Consider the following 17,939-nt stretch of genomic DNA (forward strand, 5'->3'; position numbering starts at 1 on the left):
GCCAGAAACGCCCGGCCCCCATCTGGAGCCCCCTTGCCGAATTTTCCGGTCGCGATATGAAGATCTTTACTAGATATTGGGCTAAACGTCGGACAATCCCGACTTGGAGAGCTGGGGAGAACGTCATGGCAACTTACCCGGGGGGAAAGGTCCACATCCCCGGCCTCTGTCACTGATTTCCGGCCCTCTGCAGGCTCGCTAAAGTGTAGTCGATATTATATCCGTCCTGTTGTATACATGATTGGCCCTGGCGGAAGATTGCCCACTGCCTCTCCAAACGGAGGTGGAGACACTGTCAGGCTCGGTGCCGTGTCCGATGTCTCTTTAAAGGCAGTTCACGCACTGCAGAGCCGCTCATCACGCCATCGAACCCTTGTCTGAGCAATTCACCATGCGGTCTCTCAATTTGCTGCTCTGGGCATTGTCCACTGGGGCATTCGCAGCGCAAAACCCTTTGAACCTGGGTAAGGGCTTCGCGCTAGCTGTGGATGACACTGCCAACCGGGTGTCGATCACACAGAACGGTCGGAGAATCTGGGAGACTGTTCCTGGAAAGTCTTTTGTCAGTGCCAGCGGCGGCGAGGATATTGTCACTGCAGCCAATGGTAATTTCAAGATCGAGGAGGTCGACCAGAATAAATGCACCGGCCAGGAGATCACAAACGTCGAACAGCGCTCGTGGAATGGCACCGTGAATGGCCATGCTGCTGTTATCCAGGGTAAGCTTACAGACTGCGGGGATGCTATTGTTCCATTCTCTGTTGCTTTCTGGGTGCCATCTCAGTCCCCTGATCGTATTGCATTTAATGCGCAGGTCAATGGTGGCTCTTCGTCGGACGCGGCTACGAAATTGTTTCTTACCTACGCCTCCTCGCCGTCTGAGGACTTTTATGGCCTTGGAGCCCAGGCGTCGTTTGCTTCTTTGAAGAACCAGTCTGTTCCTATATTCTCTCGCGAGCAAGGCGTTGGTCGCGGTGACCAGCCTACTACTGAGCTGAATAGCGAGGATGGGTTCTTTGCTGGAGGAGACCACTTCACTACCTATTCCGCTATTCCTCAGTATATTAGTTCTCATTCGAGAGTATTCTCCCTCACCGAGGAGAGCACTGCCTACACAACTTTCGACTTTACTGAGGCTAATGCTGTTACTGTCCGTTATGATGCCCCGTCTGTTGATGGCTACCTGATGCAGGCAGACAGCATGCTCGACGGTATTACCATGGTCACCGACTACACTGGAAGGATGCCTGAGCTGCCTCAGTGGGTCGATAGCGGTGCAGTTGTCGGAATCCAAGGTGGACAGGACAAAGTCAACAAAGTCGTCGAGCGAGGCCTCAGCCAGGGATGTCCCATTGCGGGTGTCTGGCTCCAAGACTGGTAGGTCTGAATCTACTGAATGAAATCGTTAACTAACATGAAAAGGTCCGGCACCCACGAGCAGAGCGTCTCGTACATGAGCTTGAACGTCTCTCGCCTGTGGTGGAACTGGGAGAACGACGCCAACCTGTATCCCACCTGGAATGACTTCGTGCAGTCCCTGCGAGACCGCCACGACATTCGAACGCTGTCGTATATCAACCCGTTCCTTGCAAACGTCAGCACCAAGTCCGACGGATACCGAAGCCATCTCTACCTCGAAGCTACGAAAGGGGGATACATGATCCAGAATGCTACCACAAACGGCACCTCCGTGATCTCCAGCGGCCCTGGCCTTGACGCTGGCATCATCGACCTCACCAACTCCGCCGGACGATCCTGGTTCCGAAACATGATGCTCGACCAGGTCTGGAACGCCAACATCTCCGGCTTCATGACCGACTTTGGCGAGTACACCCCCGTCTACCCAGACACCCAATTCGCAGACAAGAGCATCGACCCCTTCTTCTATCACAACGCATACCCCCGCGAGTGGGCAGCCCTCCACCACTGGATCGGCAAAAGCGTGCCCCAATTCAAAGACTCGATCCTCTTCCACCGCTCCTCATCCATGTCCGCAAACCGCTACCAAAACTTGTACTGGGCCGGTGACCAGGCCATTAACTGGGGCGTTAACGACGGCATCAAGTCGTCGGTCACTGTCATGGCTCACATGGGTCTATCAGGATACGCCCACGGCCACACTGAGATCGGCGGATACACCACAACCTGGAATAGCAATGGCGTCGTAAACCGCACTGCCGAACTGCTCGGCCGCTGGGGCGAACTCGCCGCCGTGTCCAGCTCTGTCTTCCGCAGCCACGAGGGGAACGTCCCGCAGGTGAACGCGCAGTCGTACACCAACTCCTCGACCTACGCGTACTTCGCCTACAATGCGCGCATGTTTGCTAGTCTAGGCAAGTATCGTCGGGCTATTCTCGATACCGAGAGTAAGAAGCTGGGCTGGCCGGTCCTGCGTATGCCTGTCATCTACTACCCGGATGACCCCAAGGCAAAGGCAATCAGCTACCAGAGCTTTTTCCTCGGTGCGGATCTTTATGTTGCGCCGGTCCTTGACCCTGGTCGTATGAGTGTGGAGGTTTATTTCCCTGGTCAGGGTCAGATGTATACGCATGTTTGGTCTGGGAAGGTGTACCGGGGTGGACAAACTGCAAGAGTTGGGGCGCCGTATGGCAAGCCGGCTGTTTTTGTGGTTGGGAGGCCGCAGCATGATCTCCTCCATGACTTTATGCAGTTTGTGAAGAAGGAGAATGGGACAGCTATTCGTGTTTAGGTATGAGACTGGCGCCGCTACTAATAGCGAAACTTCGTAAAGGGCTTATGTATATAGTCTGAATATCAGGAATATATAATTTTATAGAGTACGTGGATACCAAATCGCCGACTCGAGTACAAACTATCCAAAGAAAAGAAAAACGCTAAGCTGAACGCAGAAAAGTCAAGGGCGTCTTATTTGCGGGTTGTTATGCCACCCTTCCCATAGATCCCTGGGGTGTCGATTTAGGGGAAAGTTTGCTACCCCGTCCATATCGTTGAGTGAATTCATATGAAGACTCATCCGGACTCGGAGTAGGGGATGTCGAATGAGGCGCTGCTGCTCCATTTTCAGGATGCCGAAGGTAGACACTTGCAAAGTCGCGCGATATTTGTTGCACAGTAGCATCATTGAGATGGCCTCCCACCTGCCTCGATCTCCATCCGAGACCCTTGTTAGTCCCATTGATGATGTTGCCATCGGTGGAGACCATGAACTGTACAGCGTCACCCGTAGAATGGTTGACAATATTACTGACATTTTCTCGCATGCGCCGATCCGCTTTCGAGCAGATGTCGATGCATTGCCGGGTTGTCTCCCACTGATCCTTCAACTTGGATAGTTCCTCAATCTCCTCCTCGGAGGTGAGGACGGTCTTTGATTTTGCTAGAAGCCGCTCCCATACAGAGTTCATATGCTCGCCCAACTTGGCGGCCGTGGTATTGAGACTCTCCTGGCACTCTTGCAAGCCTTCGCTGACAACCCGCTCGGGGAAGGTGGTTGGGTCATCTTCCGATGCAGAGGAGGCGCTGCGATTCTTCAAGCTAGCAATCTCGCCGATATGCTGGGAGAGCTGGGTGCAGATTTCGAGGCATTTCTCGGTGCTCAGCCGCTCGTCTTTTAGTTTCTGCATTTCAGTCTCGTCTGGGTTGGCATCTTCTGTTGTCCTCTCGAGGATGAGCTCCATCTTTTCATCCAGACTTTCTAGATGGGCTCCGAGATCGGCTTTGGCGGTTTTGACAAGCTCTTCGTGGGCTTTGATGCTCTCGGCGGTGATGGATGACTTGCGACTGATATATATTAAAACCGCCCAGAAAAAATCGGCAAAAAAAAAAGGCATTCAGCTACTTACAGATGCGCATCAGCAAGGGCAATGCTAATTGTCAGTTTATATCCTGAAATCAACCCTCGAAACCCATTAATGTCGTCGCCCATGTATCGTAGCCTCGCCCACCCTCGAAGGCTGGTCTTGCCGCTGTCCGGCTTGGGTAAGCATTTCTTAATTTCCTTCTCGAGCTCCGAGCAGGCATTACCACACTGGCGCAGAGGAAACCTAAGGGCAGAGAGATCCACATCGGCATTCGCACTGATGGTATCCGTAAGCGGCCCCAGAACATCCACCAGGGCCTGGATTTCATCTAAGAGATCGCGGACTTGCTTCGGATGCGACTGGTAGCCCTTCACGGTGGTGTATAATTTTATGCTGGCGTCAAATGCAAAGGTCGATAACGTTAGGAGCCCAGAGGCGGCGCCGATAGCCTCTGCCATTGTGATGGCTTGCTGCTGCACCTGTCGCGGGAATGCGGAAGGCGGGGGGAAGCTGACATGGATGCAACGAACAGACAAGGTGCTGGCGGCTTTATAGCTTTGTCCGGCGCGTATTGAGGGCCGATGAGGCGTGTCGTGTAAGCGCCGGGTGCTGGCAGTGCAGCGTCTAGGGAAGTGATGTGATTGATAGACAGATCCAGCTCTCGAGAGACTGGCGGCCCGACATGGAGGGGTTGGCAGCGGGCCGGCCAATCACCAGCACGAGCAGCCCCGGCCCACCAGGAGAACCCGACATCCAAGTGATACAGTTGCCTTGTTGTTTGGGGGACGGTGCGATAGGGATAACAGCCTTGGCGCCTGTAATGTTTTATCAGGGCTTCAACAGCCTGGGACTGCCTCATCGTCCTGCGACCTCGACCTCTATGGATAGCGTGCCTGAGGCCACAAATCACTGATGCTATCACGTGTCTTGTCTCTCCAGTAGAGCAGTAAGAATGGTAAACACTATTGGGGAAATGCAAAGAAGAGCAGCACATACAAATAATTGCTGGGCATTCGAGTAATTTCTGTTGAGCTGTCATATCACGTACTATAAATAGCTGCCAGTTTGCTACTTGAATCCATATTCATTTGTCCAGTGTGGTGCTGCTTATTCTCTATTATATATAGTGACTCAGGTAACAGGTCAGATGGCCCAGGACAGCATCTCTGAGAGGTGGTGTTCAGGCTGATTCGCTAAAACCGATAAAGTTATATTTTACCTACATAGCCGCAGCTTCAAGCCGACTTGTAATTCTAAAAAGTTTAATTCCATTCAATTACCTCTATCTCAAGGGGCATACTTCCTGGGCCTCCCAATCATGTCTTTCCTTTACGGCTAAAAGAGTGTGGGAGCGGGTCTGTTTTCAAGCCTCTCGCGAGCAGAGGGAGATTGCCCAGCTCATATATTCATAATATATATATATATAAATATGAGGATGCCTACTACTTCACTTGTTTTTCGGGGACCACCCTTGCCCACGGGTGCTCCACGCGCCCGTACATCATATCACTCAACCATCCCTTAATCTTCCCCGTGATTTCGGCTGGTGTGCCATCGGGTCCAGTGGGGATTTTGATATCCTCGGTGCGGTGTCGGATCAACGAGATTGGTGTAATGAACCACTAGAGAGGTGTTAAAGGTGATTCAGATAGAGCGAGGAGGAACAACCTACAGCTGTGCCAGCGGCAAACGACTCCAAAAGCCGACCTTCTGCAGAGGCCTCCTGGAGTTCACTTATGGTGAATTTGCGCTCGGTGATCTCCAACTCATCCTTCAATCGTTCCCTCGCCAGATCAAGGCAACTTCGCCGGGTAACTCCATTCAGAATTAGCTGGTCATCTAATGGAGCTGTGATGAGCTCCTTCTTGCCATCCTTTCGTTGCCAAACCACAAAGAAGTTGCTCCCGCCTGCCTCGGTACAGTCGCCGTTAGGGCCATAGAGCCATAGAATCTGGTGATAGCCTTGACGATAGGCCTCTTCTGTGGCTTGCAGCGACGGGCCATAGTTGGCTCCAACTTTAGCGAAGCCGAATCCGCCAACCCAAGAGCGTACCACATCATCAGGATTCGTCAATAGACGCTTTCCGCCAGCTGGTGTATCCATACGACCCATGTATCCGATAATAATATATAAAAGAGCTGCTGTTGGCTTCGCTACACCGATCTGGGAGTCTGTGCCAATGATTGTCGGACGTATATATAAAAACTCCCCAGCGCGGCTCTCTGGAAGCCACTTGGGACCATCTACCGAGACCAATGCATAGATAAGCTTTTCCAACTCGTCCGGGCTAAACTGGGGAAGGGAGATTCGCTCGGCCGACATCAAGAGGCGCCGAGAATTGCGGTCAGTTCGAAACATTCGTAGTTTTCCGTCGTGGCCTCGATAGGCTTTGAGTCCTTCGAAACACTCGTAGGCATAATGAAGGCAGGAGGCCGTAGGAAGAAGAGTAAACGGTCCATACGGCTTCAGCTCCGGAGGGGACCAGCCACTGTTGATATCCCAAGACGCAGTGATCATATGGTCGGTACAGATTGTCTGCTTGCTCTTAGCAAGAGTACCGTGATCGGGCACCTCTCGGGGAGCGGTGGTGTATTCATATCTCAATTGAGATACGTCGAGTGGTTGGATAGCTTCCATAGCGGAATGTAAATTGAGAAGATGAAGCGAGCTATGGAAAGAACTGGTAGTGAAGGTAACTCGACACTTTCAACTCTTAAAGGCCAGCTCCTCGGGCCATGGCCTGCTTTTCACGCCACACCAAATATCGAGATCACCAAGTATAGCCAGGGCGTGCAGACACGCCCTACCAAGTGGGACCGGAGAGGGAGTGCACGCGCGAATAGTGGACCCGGGTGGCGCCTCTGGCCCAGCGTACAAAGCGCTGAACCGGAAGGATAGGAAAGAAACCTGAAGGATACGGAAGCCTAAATCATCACATTATTCTGTATCAAAGCTTATATATTGACGAATCAATGAACCCCTTTTCGAAACCTTCCTGCATGCCGTAAAACCAGCCGTCTTGTCATAGCCTTGATCATCGGAATATATCCATCACCAGACATCCACCAATATCTTTCAATATAAGTCTACCCGCAAGGTCCAGCCTGAAAGTCTCCCACCCCGGTTAGTTAATTAGAACTCAGTATATTTCTGGGGCCGTTGACTGCAATTCTATCAAGTTATTGCTAAACGCTAGGAAACTGTTGCGTATGAGTCCAAGGGCTCGGTGGGTCCCCACAGGGCGTGCCAAGGTGCATGTAGGGCGTTCCAGGTCCACTTGGACACATTATTTTACGGTTTCATTGTCGGATAACATCTATGGGCTGCAATGAGAAGGGGTTTTCCGTACTGTAGTCGATTCAGGCAAAAGGCCTGCACAGGATTTATAAGGCGGAGAAAGGACGCTATCTGCTATAATGGTTGAAGATTCCCTTCCCCCTTTACACCTTTGTATTCGTCACCTGTGCCTTATTGCAGCAGCCATACGCCGGCCGTCATGGTCTCCCAAGAAATTGCAACTTCAGAGACTGAGATATCCCCACCATCTGTCAAGAAAGCGACGGAATTTTCCCCAGTAAGCTGAGCCCTTCCACTTTAATTTGGGCACGCTCTAACAGGTCTATCGATTCACAGCTAAGAAAGAAGCACATTGTGCTAGCAGGCACCTTATTTTCCTTTAATGGCTCCCTCGGTGCTTCACTTCCCTCCGGAGCTTCATCATCCATTGCACAGGAATTCCAGCTCTCTGACAATGATACCCGCATTGTTCTTTTAAACTCACTTTATCTCCTCGGTTTCATAGTCGGTCCATTGCTCTTCGGACCCCTGAGTGAATGCGTTGGCCGTCGACCAGTCCTCATTGGGACGTATATAGCATTTGTACTGTTTACCCTCGGATGTGCTCTATCGCCCACGTTTGAATCTCTCCTCGTCTTCCGGTTTTTCTGCGGAGTAAATGGGTCAGTCCCCAATGCCCTTCTGGGTGGGCTGTACAGTGATATCTACGATGATGCCGAGCAACGCGGTACAGCCATGTCCATTTTCATGTTCACCGGCATGGCCGGCCCAATGGCCGGGCCTTTGGTCTCCGGGGTCATAGTTCTACTCACTTGGCGCTGGGTATTCTGGGTGGCTCTGATTACTGCCGGGGCCTGTGTCCCATGTATACTGTTGCTACCAGAGACATATCTCCCTGTCCTTATCCAAAGGGCGCAGTTGAAGAGCTCTCTCAACCCGAGTGCTGGCCAGCCGAATAGGGGACAGGAATTTTCAGCAAGAAAAATATTCATTCGGCCGTTTGTTATGCTACTGACGGAGGCTATTGTTGCATTCACCTCTCTGTACCTTGCAGTCATCTATGCGGTGCTTTTCTTGTTCTTCCAAGCTTACCCGGTCGTCTTTCAAGGTACGCTGAACTCCAACGAAAATCTCTGCTTTACAATTACATTGAGTTGACCAACAAAGGGTTGTATGGTCTTTCTGTCAGCGAAAATGGGCTGGCCTATATACCCAGTACGTAATTCTTCGTTTTCTTATCTTTCGCTTGAGGCTTGTCGGCTCTCGTTACTTCTAATACTCAACGGCTGATTCAATAGTGATTTTCGGTTCCTTTGTTGGCCTCTGTGTTGCGCTGGTATATGCCTCATTCCATAGCAGGCCCTAGAATCAGGGAAATCCTGGGCTTCGGTTGAAGAATACCGCCGACTTCCACTGGGATGTATTGGCGGCTTTTCGTACGTACAAGATACACACCCGAATATCCACTGCCTAACAATTCTTGTGTCCGCGCTAACGAATACAGAATAGCCATTGCTCTTTTCTGGCTCGGCTGGACCTCTTATGAATCCATCCACCCAGCTTTGCCTATGATGGCCGGTGTATTCTTTGGTTTCGGATATCTGCTAGTATTTAACGCCATGTTAAACTACCTCACAGATGCTTATAAAGAAGCTTCGGCATGTGCCCAGGCAGCAGCTAGCGCTACGAGAGCTATAATGGCAGTCGTCCTGCCGTTTGCTGCGAACCCCATGTACACTAGATTAGGGATTCACTGGGCGAACTCGCTTTTGGGGTTCTTGGCGTTTGCTCTGGCCTGTATACCGTTTGCTTTTATTCGGTATGGCCGGTTGATTAGGCGGAAAAGTGGCGCCGCGGTTGAAATGATATGAATAGATCTCAGCTTTATAAAATTCCAGGTTGAAAGTATTCCACCGCCTGTTATTGAGGTCCAGATGGGTTTGAAGTCGCCGGATCATCCGGCAGCTGCTGAAGAGAACCATCACCGGTACTGCTCTGCTCTCCTCGAAACTTGGCCAGCCATTCCAGATTATCAGCTATGGTTTGGTTCCACTGGTCTTCGGAATCGAATGCTAGACGCCTTGCCTCTACCTGAAACATTTCGTCCGTAGGAACAACCCCGCTCGTCATCATCTGTCGTGCGTAATGGCTTAGATGACGAGTGAGTACTTCAGTGTAAGAATCCAATTGGGGCTCTGGGACTGGCTGCAGCTCCGCCTCTGGAGCATCCGATTCTGGAAGCATTTGAAGTTCCCCTGCTTCGTTGACAAAGCTGGCCCGGGAAAGCATTTGAGAAAGATGATCATTAACAGCACCGTTTGTGGCGGAGAAAGGGACAAAAGTCCGGGATTCAAAGTCAAGGAGATACGGAGGCACGCTGTGTTTGACCTGTACGGCGATATCTGGTGGAAAATCATGGTCACCATTCCAGTGGGCCATTGTAAAGCCTTGACGGAAGTGGGCCGTTAGATGATCGGCTCGCTCATCCCAGTTGAACATCCGACTGTCGCAGAATCCACAACGAGAGGAGAAGTCTGTTACCACCTGTTTCCAGTCGTCGATGAGTGGCATGGTGTCGAGATGGTGGAAAAGGCGCAAGTGCTGGACCAGATGGTCCTTTCGGCGAAACGTCCGCGTATGTTCCTGACAGGGTCCATAGTTATGCTGCTCAAGGTGGATGGGTGTTGGATCTAACTGATTGCAATAGGCGCAATGGACGCGACCTGTTGATGGTAATACAACTGAGCCTCCAAATGGCGCACAGGTCCAATTCTCCAGGTTGAGATGGAGGGACTTCTCATGGCGCATCCAGTCATATTTATTCTTGAATTTATCGCAGCAGAATGTGCAGCAGAATATTCGAGGGTTGTTAGCTGCAGTTCGTTTCCTTCTGCTAGTGTTGACCGGCTTCTTTCGAATTCCAGCAGATGACCTCTCTGAAGATAGTTGACTGCCATTTGATAGACCAGACAAGTCAGATCGGGTTGAGCGACGAGAGGATACACTGGTAGCACTTCCACCACTTGTAGTTGATTCCGCGCGGCGATGGTTTTGGAACAAGCCGTCCACCACAGAGTCAGGAACGCGCCCTCGACATCCGGTGGCGTAAATCGATGGATTTTCAAGGGCATTCTGAATGGCCGATAGACTGGCTGCTTCGGCTTCAGGGGGGGAGTTCTTCCAGCGCTCCAAAGGGTCCACAGAAGCTGAATTCGATGATATGAAGGTAGCAGTTGTTTGTCGGTCTATCTCTTGGATCAGGTACCGGCTTTTTCGCCGAGGAAGTCCTCCGTGGACTCGTCGGGGGTGCGTTGGTAAAGGTGGCGTTGATGCGAAGTCTCTGTTCTCATTGTTTGGCAACAGGCCTGGTGTGACAGGCGACGATGGATTGCCAGGATATACTCGGTCTCCTTGACTTTGTTTGTCCGAAGGCGAAGGCTGTAGGAATGCATAGTTTGTCAAGTCAGGGTAATGACTTAAGCCATCAGTCGGATTTACCGGGATTCCATGCGCCGGCGAGTTGTCAAAAGATAAAATAGTAGGGTTGACGAAATCGTTGTTTGTTGGAATGAATTGCCCCGTATGCTCGTCGGATGTGTATGTATAGTCAACACATTGAGGGGAGTCGGGTGTCTCGCCAACCCCAAGGAGCGGGCCATTAGCGGCGAGGTTACATGGGAACTCGTAGTGCGCTGATTCTTGTGCTAAACCCGTATCTTGCGACTCTTGCCTGCGGGCAGCCATCTTTCCAAGGCAGTTGCTTCCCTCCAGATGCGACGAGACGAGCAGTCGTGGTGACGCCAAAGAAAATCGAGACTGGAAAATGTGCTGGCAACGACGATGACTCAGCGATAGGGGTCACGAGATTGCTAGAGGTGACATTTGCCACCTATAAGTCGGTCTCCTGTCTAGGGGCCATTCTTACATCCTGGAGTATGACAAACAGCCAAACACCCCTTTCCAAGTTCATCAGTATTAGTTAAATTTATCGATCAATAATGTTATTAGTATTTTCTTGTAGACGCTAATCCGCTTTCAAGCCGATATCAATGCATTGCCGGCTTGTCTTGTACTGGTCCTTCAACTTGGATAGTTCCTCTTCTTTCAGGCTGAATGAACTCTGACCAATCTTGTCCTCACGGCAGCTCTTCTATAAACCGTCAACCTGGAGGCAAGGGGGCTTACAATATGCGCTTAGTCGCCTCAGCCTCGTCGCCAGGTCCCAAAAACCCACGGTCGCCTCAGTTTTCTATTTTCTACTCCTGTTTTCTACAATGTCTTTCTCGATCATGGAGCCTGTCGCGCCTGAGCAACCAAACAAGGCAGAGTCTCAAACCCGTGCCACGCCCCAAGCGTCGACATGGAAGAAGGCGAGAAGTTGGGCGGCTTCAGTACAGGACACCTGGGTTCCTGAGGGTGTTGCGATTGGCTTCAGCGTCTGCTGCTTCTTTGCAATATTTGGCATTCTTCAAGCATACAACCAGCAACCTTCCCCGACATTCCCGCATGGATTAACCCTCAACGCCATTGTTTCGGTCCTCGCAACTGCGTCCAAGGCGTCCTTGGTTTTGACCGTCGCCGAATCGCTCGGCCAGTTAAAGTGGATCCGATTCTATAAGAGCAAACGAGAACTGTGCGACATGCAATCAATGGATAATGCTAGTCGAGGGCCTCTTGGTTCCCTCAAGGTCATGTTCGTGGACCGAGGTTGCTCCCTTGCGTCTCTGGGCACTTTGATTATCATTCTGTGTCTAGCTTTTGATCCCTTCATGCAACAGATTTTGAGCTACCCCGTTCGTGTGCGACCAAGTCCGAATGAGATGGCGGGCGTCCAGAAGGCAAACATCTTTTACCCCAGTGAGATCCTGAATACTCTGTTCGTGTCCATTTGGTCAAACGCGGATAGCTTCACCCTAATGGACCCAACGTGTCCCTCGGGGAATTGCACCTGGCCGCTTTTCGATTCCGTTGGGTTATGTTCCAAATGTGGCGACGTCACTTCCCAGGCCATGCTGACCGGTTGCAACATGATGCCTATTACCTCCAATAAAACCGAGTCCATGGCGATGCCGTGTAATGTCAGCCTGCCTCAAGGAAAAGCCTGGTCTTCTCTAATTCAAATAAATCGCCTTCCTCCGAACACATTCTCCAATGGGGGTGCGGGTGGGAGCATGAGCAGACCCGAAGACGCAGTTGAGATTTTGCACCCCAAAAACAGTCTCTGGCTTCTGACAGACAGAGACTTCCCAATCAGTAATGAGACCTTCCAAGGGGTGATGAATCCACTTATGGCGTGGGCACTCGCGGAGATGGAACCGAGTGCAAAAGCATCAAGCTACTCTGCTATTCTCGACCCTTCCAATCCCCAGAAGTTACTAGATATCCATCGAGTAACCGAGTGTATCCTTACACCTTGTTCGCGAAAGTACAATGTGACAGTGACAGGTGGTATGCAGTCGATCGATGTCCAATCTATGAACCTTGGAGAGCTCTTTGTGTTCAAGTCACAGAACTCAATAGCCTGGAGGGCGAAGGTGGGCGAGCCTGTTCATATGAAAATGGTGGATCCAGCGCATGGTCTTTGGGTCGATCAATCAGTTCCTGCATTCAACGACGTAGTGGGACTCAGCGCATATCTGCATGATTACTTGCAAAGTAATGATAGTGACTGGAGGCTGCTTTATGCAGACGGAGAAGCCGGCGTTACAATGGATCAAAGGAACCTGATGACCGAAAATATCGACCGAATTGTCAAGATTGGACTGGAGAGGGTCATCAACAATCTTGCCACCCTGCTAACCAAGTCTAATACTAATGAATGGGGTAAACAGGTCAATGGCACAGTGGGCATCTCCGAGGTTTACGTCTCCGTGGACTGGCTCTGGTTCATCCTACCTGCCATTATTCTCGTACTGGGAATTATATTCTTTGTCTTGACAATCCTGGCAACCAGGGCGCAGAATCTCAGCCCCTGGAAGACCTCTATTCTCGCTGTTCTATATCACGGCCTTGATCATGATAGCCTTCACAGTGGAGATCACTCGTGCTTGAGTGAGATGGAGCGAACTGCCGAGTCTGTTCATGTTAGTCTCGGGCTCTCTCATCGAAACAACCGGCTTATACTACGAGCTCATTCTACATCCACCATTTCGCCTTCGGATGCCCAGGATGACACGGCGTTTTCGCCCAATTCCCCGCAGTCTTTCCGGAGCCGTGCGTCCTCTACGAACCATGGAGTGGAGTAATCGGAAACTCCCCGTGGTAGTGCATCTTCGTTGAATAGCACAGGACGTGAACCTGAAGTACAGGAAATTACTGGATGATCATTTAAGTCGTCTAGATTATTGATTCTTGAATATTTATGGGCTGTTACTCAGAGACTATTCCACTGACTGGCGTCAATGAAATTATATATGTCCCAGAACACTAGATACATCTACATGGGTCTTTTCGCGTAAAGCTAAAGCAGTGATAACAGTTCAATCCTACCACAGACAAGCATCAAAGGTTTCGATATTCCACTTGCCTTTATCTTTATCCGAGACGCTTGTTAATAGGAATCAATTATTGTTTCTTGGGGAGTGAGGAATTTGATAGCCAAATTATTAGTCCGTACGCCAAGGAGACCCTTTTGAGTGCAGTGGCAACATAAGCATTATCTTGAACCCATCTCGAAGGCGACCAACCCCTCCAGTGTGTGACTACACCCGCCCTTTTATCTGGGGATGGCAGACAAGGGATTTGTACGAAGATCGCACGTTTAAAACCAACGGCCACTGGGTTGCCAGCCCCGAGATTGAAAGCCCATCTGGTGAATATCCGCACATGATTCTTTCAATCCACCATGGAGCAAAAGGACATAGTAGGTCTCTGACCAAGGGAGAAGTCAAGGTTGCTGTGCGGGTCCTCCAATTCCGGCATAATGACCCGTTTTTGAGTAAATTCGACATCTTGCCGGTACGTGCCTTACCCTACTCTGCAGCATCCCAGGCTCATGAATGGCAGGTCCTGATAATCTCGTACATGGCGTCAAAGCATGGCAGGATTCTGCAGGCCTATCATAACGGTGAGAGAAATGTGTTGCAATATTCACCGCTGATGAGCTTTGAGGAGGAGGCGACTGCGCCTGTTTCCCTTTTTTCTCGATATGAAGTCAGTCAGCCCGTCGGTCCAACGTCTAGAAGACCCTGTATGTGTCCCCACCATGCTGAACAGTAGCATGGCTTCATGAGGACCTCATCTACTATGCCAGTCTGTGTTAGGCCACCAGTTCAGCCATAGTACTTTGGCTACCTAGCAGGGAAGCCCCTGCTGCCACGGTCAGGTGAGGGTAGCACCAGGGATCAAATTGCTTGTGTGTTTAGATATTCTGAAAGCGGTTGAAGTTATTTGCCCGCCATATCACGTTTCCTACACTCATTTACCATACGGCTATCATCATCTTGCCGCGATAAAAGTTTGCTCGTTTTTAGCTTCAATTTGACACGATGGACTCACTCGATCGCTATAGGGATACGTATCGTAATTCTGACTACCAGATTACCTCTGTAATGGCTAGAGGCTCTCGCTCCTGCTGCCTTTAGAGCAATGGGGTGTCCCTGCCTGTTTGGGGGTGCACGCTGAGGGCCTGCCATAACTAACTCCCCTCGTCAGCAGTATTCTTTACACCCTCAAGCAATCTCAGTAACAGCATTCCAAGCAAATAGCTATTGAACACGCTTTTAATATACCTTGTCTTTATACTCGAACTTCCAAACGAAATGGCGAAAAGAACCCAACCTGATTTGTCGGACTCCAGCGACAAGGCGCCGGCACCCAAGCAACAGTGCCTGCAATTCGAGATCCCAGAATCGATATCTCAGTGGAAAAAGCAGGCCGAGAGCCTCAGAGTACAGAACACGTCAATAAATCAGATGGAGACCCTCCAATCTGGTTCCCGTGTCGTCAACGAGCAGCACCTATCCTTCCGGGTAGTCTGGCCGACATGCAAATCGATCAAGAAGATTCAGATCCCTAACCAAGCGAAGGCCAGGGAGATTCTTAAAAAGATGGCCGGATTTAAAAACTTTCTTGACCATATTGCTGACAGAAATGATGACTCCCCGCGACATACTCTAGGCACTTTCCAGCTCGTACGCGAAGCCCAAATTCAGGCAGGTAACTGGATGCCACCACAACCCAAGGAAGCCCAGGGCCAGAGCCAGATCTTTATGTCGCAGCCGACTCCCACAGGTACACGACAACGATCGATGTCTGCGGCCTCGCATCCCAGCGCAGTGGCGGCTTCTATAGCCTCTCTAGAAAGCCTAGGGTCGAACAACGATTATCACAACCAGTTATGGGAGCGAACAAACGACGGGCAAATAGTGAATGAGGCACTACTACTATTCCTTCGTGCCTTCACAATCAACACACTAGGTAGCCGTTGTAGTTGGAGCAGCGAACGGCTTGCCTTTAAGATCAAATACCACCGCGCCGAAATGGAGTCTCGCAGGGACGGCTATTTAGGGCTATGCGGACATGACAAGAACAAGGAAGCATTCGTTATCCTCGAAGCTAAAGGCCAGGGTCGGACTCGGAAGGGGGCTGGTATGTCGGTCTATAAACAGGAATCTGCCGAGATGGTCAATTGGATCATGCACGACGAGAAGACACCACGCCAAGTACCGTTGGGCAAGAGGTCAGAAAGTCCTGGACCCGTGCTAAAACAGTTCGACTTACGTTCTCTCTTGGCCTTCCGGGGGGGGGTACTCTTTTATTCTACGCGTGGTACTGTTTACATGCCCAGGGAAGGGCCATGTCCGTCGTCTCCTAAATGTACAAAGTCCGAGTTCTAACCTCTGTTAACTATGTGTCCGTGGCAACCTGTCGTACTGCCTCTTCGGCAAGAAGCGATGCACCTCCACGCTCATCACTGTCTCCCTGGTTACCGCCGTACCTACCTAAATACTATTCGCCATTCCATAGAGTACTCCTGCTACCGCTCGCATACACTGAGCCAGGGAATATGTTTTTGCTGGGGTCAATAGGAGCATTTCAGATATATAGAGTCATCTTTATTGTTTTTGATCCATTGTCCGTGTGAAATTTGGCCGAGTATCCGGGACAGGGACAAGGAGACGGAATAGAATATAGTCTTAATAGCAAATACATCCGTTCTTTTTTATTACTGTATTATATACCTTTATTGATATTCACCTTGCAGCCAATAATCGCCAAGCCTCCGTCCACTGCCGAAAATATCGAAAGCTTTGCGTGATGCCCCTGTATACTTCCGTCACCCTCCCTAGAACCACACATCCAATCATCAGGTATCGGCACTAGTAAGGCTTCCCAACAGCCTCAAACCCATATCATCCGCTTGTATCTGCGGCATGAAATACAGGAAGTTCTCTGCAGCCGGACCAACCATTTGCTGGTTATTGCAGGAACCCTCTGGACGTCCGAGGCCTTGATATTGGTTCAGTTTTCGTTTCCTAGACTGGGCTTCGTGCGGCGGAGGCTGTTCGTGAAACAGGCCGCGGGTTTCATCGCTTGGTTTGCGCCCATTGCGGCATGAGGAGCCATCTAGCTTTAATTAGCATTGGGCGGCGTAGCAAAGCTTAGGCTTTGTAGCCCCTACCTTGTAAGAAGGGTTTCCAAGCTTGTAGGCTCTGCTTTCCACTCAGCATCGCTCTCTTTCTGCTTCTTCTTTGCAGCGAAAGCTCGTGGCTTCTTGCAGCCCGTTATGAGTTCATTGGCGAGCGGCGTGTAGATAGATCCGTAGGCCCTGATGACCTCTTCGAAATAGTGGAACCCGCAGTTTAGTTCCCAGACGTTAGCAATGATTTTCATTCCGGGGTAGCAGCGTTCGAGAAGCCGTTCTTCCAGGAAAAGCGTGAATTCCTGGACTGGAAGACCATTCTTCATGCATGCTTCCCGCTCCTCTGGAGAAAGATCGTACTCTGGCTCTGCTGGGTCGTGATAGACCCTGCCAGATAGAATTCCAACCGGGTGAAGGTCAGGTGCCTGGCCCTGATGGAACTTCCACGTGTGGTCCTCGAGGACAGGTGTTGGGAGCTGAAATCTATTATTCGTTAAACCCTTGCCCTATTAGGCAGCTGTTATACCTAATAAAATATACTCTAGTTACTTTAAAGCTATGGATGTCTTGCAGCTTCTTTACTATAAGTGTACCTAAGACACCCTTATATTAAAATATAGAAGCAATATTATCTATCCTAGTAATATCTAAACCAAACCTTATAATCTTCTGGATAATCTATCTAGCTATATAGACCTTATCATCCCGCAGGCTTTTCCACTAATTATCCTTAATATATATCCTATGCTTGAACCTGCTGAATATAACTAACCAAGCTTTATTAAAGTTATCTATTCCTTTAGCTATGAGCTGCTGGTTCTTCTATAGCTTGTTAATAGTAATATTTTATAATTTCCTTACCTTGTTAATATAGGATTTGACATGCTAAAGAAGAATATAGTTAAGACATGGATATCTAGGAGTAGTAAAGTTAATAAGGTATAATTCTATTAAAAGAGTTGATTTATACGTGGTTTAAAGGAGGCTTATCTATCTACATGTAGATAGCTTCATGGCTAGTACGCCATCTGTATCATAGCTAAACTCATGGGTGTAGGAGTTGCTGTCCGCGGATTCTAAAACGGCTAGGTCAACAAGGTAGGTCTCGGGCGGACGTAAGGCGCTTTGACGCGTGAACGGGTGTTTTGTTTTAGAGACTGTCCGAGAAAAGCTTCCTTGGGAATGAGATGGATCATTGATACAGGTTGAGGCAGGATGTTCGTTGACACGAGCGCCAGGATCCGCCGTCTGTGTCAGCGTCATGTAGAACAGGAAT

The 17,939-nt window shown here is 50.1% G+C and overlaps 8 protein-coding genes across 8 annotated transcripts; 4 read left to right on the forward strand and 4 right to left on the reverse strand.

Moving 5' to 3' along the window:
• Nucleotides 1–391: 391 nt before the first annotated feature.
• On the forward strand, nt 392–2,710 carry ASPVEDRAFT_65906 (uncharacterized protein; the record flags this gene model as incomplete). The annotated part of the gene is made up of 2 exons (XM_040815844.1): nt 392–1,377; nt 1,423–2,710. The coding sequence occupies 2 exons, from the start codon at nt 392–394 to the stop codon at nt 2,708–2,710; spliced, it is 2,274 nt and encodes a 757-aa protein (XP_040673360.1).
• On the reverse strand, nt 2,690–4,415 carry ASPVEDRAFT_178335 (uncharacterized protein). Its single transcript, XM_040808813.1, has 2 exons — nt 3,825–4,415; nt 2,690–3,762 (listed from the first exon to the last, which is right to left on the reverse strand). Exons 1-2 carry the CDS (start codon nt 4,238–4,240, stop codon nt 2,901–2,903), a joined length of 1,278 nt encoding a protein of 425 aa, XP_040673361.1. The 5' UTR covers nt 4,241–4,415; the 3' UTR covers nt 2,690–2,900.
• Nucleotides 4,416–5,224: 809 nt separating this feature from the next.
• ASPVEDRAFT_56926 (uncharacterized protein) lies at nt 5,225–6,420 on the reverse strand (the record flags this gene model as incomplete). The annotated part of the gene is made up of 2 exons (XM_040815271.1): nt 5,225–5,404; nt 5,455–6,420. The coding sequence occupies 2 exons, from the start codon at nt 6,418–6,420 to the stop codon at nt 5,225–5,227; spliced, it is 1,146 nt and encodes a 381-aa protein (XP_040673362.1).
• An 859-nt stretch (nt 6,421–7,279) lies between these two features.
• ASPVEDRAFT_56927 (putative MFS drug transporter) lies at nt 7,280–8,951 on the forward strand (the record flags this gene model as incomplete). Its single annotated transcript, XM_040815272.1, has 6 exons — nt 7,280–7,357; nt 7,417–8,188; nt 8,248–8,295; nt 8,379–8,416; nt 8,437–8,516; nt 8,585–8,951. The coding sequence occupies 6 exons, from the start codon at nt 7,280–7,282 to the stop codon at nt 8,949–8,951; spliced, it is 1,383 nt and encodes a 460-aa protein (XP_040673363.1).
• Nucleotides 8,952–9,063: 112 nt separating this feature from the next.
• On the reverse strand, nt 9,064–10,524 carry ASPVEDRAFT_103924 (uncharacterized protein; the record flags this gene model as incomplete). The annotated part of the gene is made up of 1 exon (XM_040805587.1): nt 9,064–10,524. A coding segment is annotated over one exon (1,461 nt), but the record flags the coding sequence as incomplete, so codon positions are not given.
• A 501-nt stretch (nt 10,525–11,025) lies between these two features.
• Nucleotides 11,026–13,662, forward strand: ASPVEDRAFT_46884 (DUF3176 domain-containing protein). The gene has a single exon (XM_040813661.1). The coding sequence runs from the start codon at nt 11,355–11,357 to the stop codon at nt 13,323–13,325; it is 1,971 nt and encodes a 656-aa protein (XP_040673365.1). The 5' UTR covers nt 11,026–11,354; the 3' UTR covers nt 13,326–13,662.
• Nucleotides 13,663–14,840: 1,178 nt separating this feature from the next.
• Nucleotides 14,841–15,917, forward strand: ASPVEDRAFT_33809 (uncharacterized protein; the record flags this gene model as incomplete). The annotated part of the gene is made up of 1 exon (XM_040810782.1): nt 14,841–15,917. The coding sequence occupies one exon, from the start codon at nt 14,841–14,843 to the stop codon at nt 15,915–15,917; it is 1,077 nt and encodes a 358-aa protein (XP_040673366.1).
• Nucleotides 15,918–16,698: 781 nt separating this feature from the next.
• ASPVEDRAFT_142658 (uncharacterized protein) lies at nt 16,699–17,485 on the reverse strand (the record flags this gene model as incomplete). Its single annotated transcript, XM_040807856.1, has 2 exons — nt 16,699–17,050; nt 17,418–17,485. Coding segments are annotated over 2 exons (420 nt in total), but the record flags the coding sequence as incomplete, so codon positions are not given.
• Between the last annotated feature and the right edge of the window lie 454 nt (nt 17,486–17,939).

This window comes from Aspergillus versicolor, assembly GCF_001890125.1.
Source record: "Aspergillus versicolor CBS 583.65 unplaced genomic scaffold ASPVEscaffold_13, whole genome shotgun sequence".
NCBI lineage: Eukaryota > Fungi > Ascomycota > Eurotiomycetes > Eurotiales > Aspergillaceae > Aspergillus > Aspergillus versicolor.

Coding starts and splice junctions, on each gene's coding strand:
- ASPVEDRAFT_178335 (XM_040808813.1), bottom strand. CDS start 4,240: ATGGCAGAGGCTATCGGCGCCGCCTCTGGGCTCCTAACGTTATCGACC. Junction 3,763..3,824: donor GCCCTTGCTGATGCGCATCT/GTAAGTAGCTGA, acceptor AATATATATCAG/TCGCAAGTCATCCATCACCG.
- ASPVEDRAFT_46884 (XM_040813661.1), top strand. CDS start 11,355: ATGTCTTTCTCGATCATGGAGCCTGTCGCGCCTGAGCAACCAAACAAG.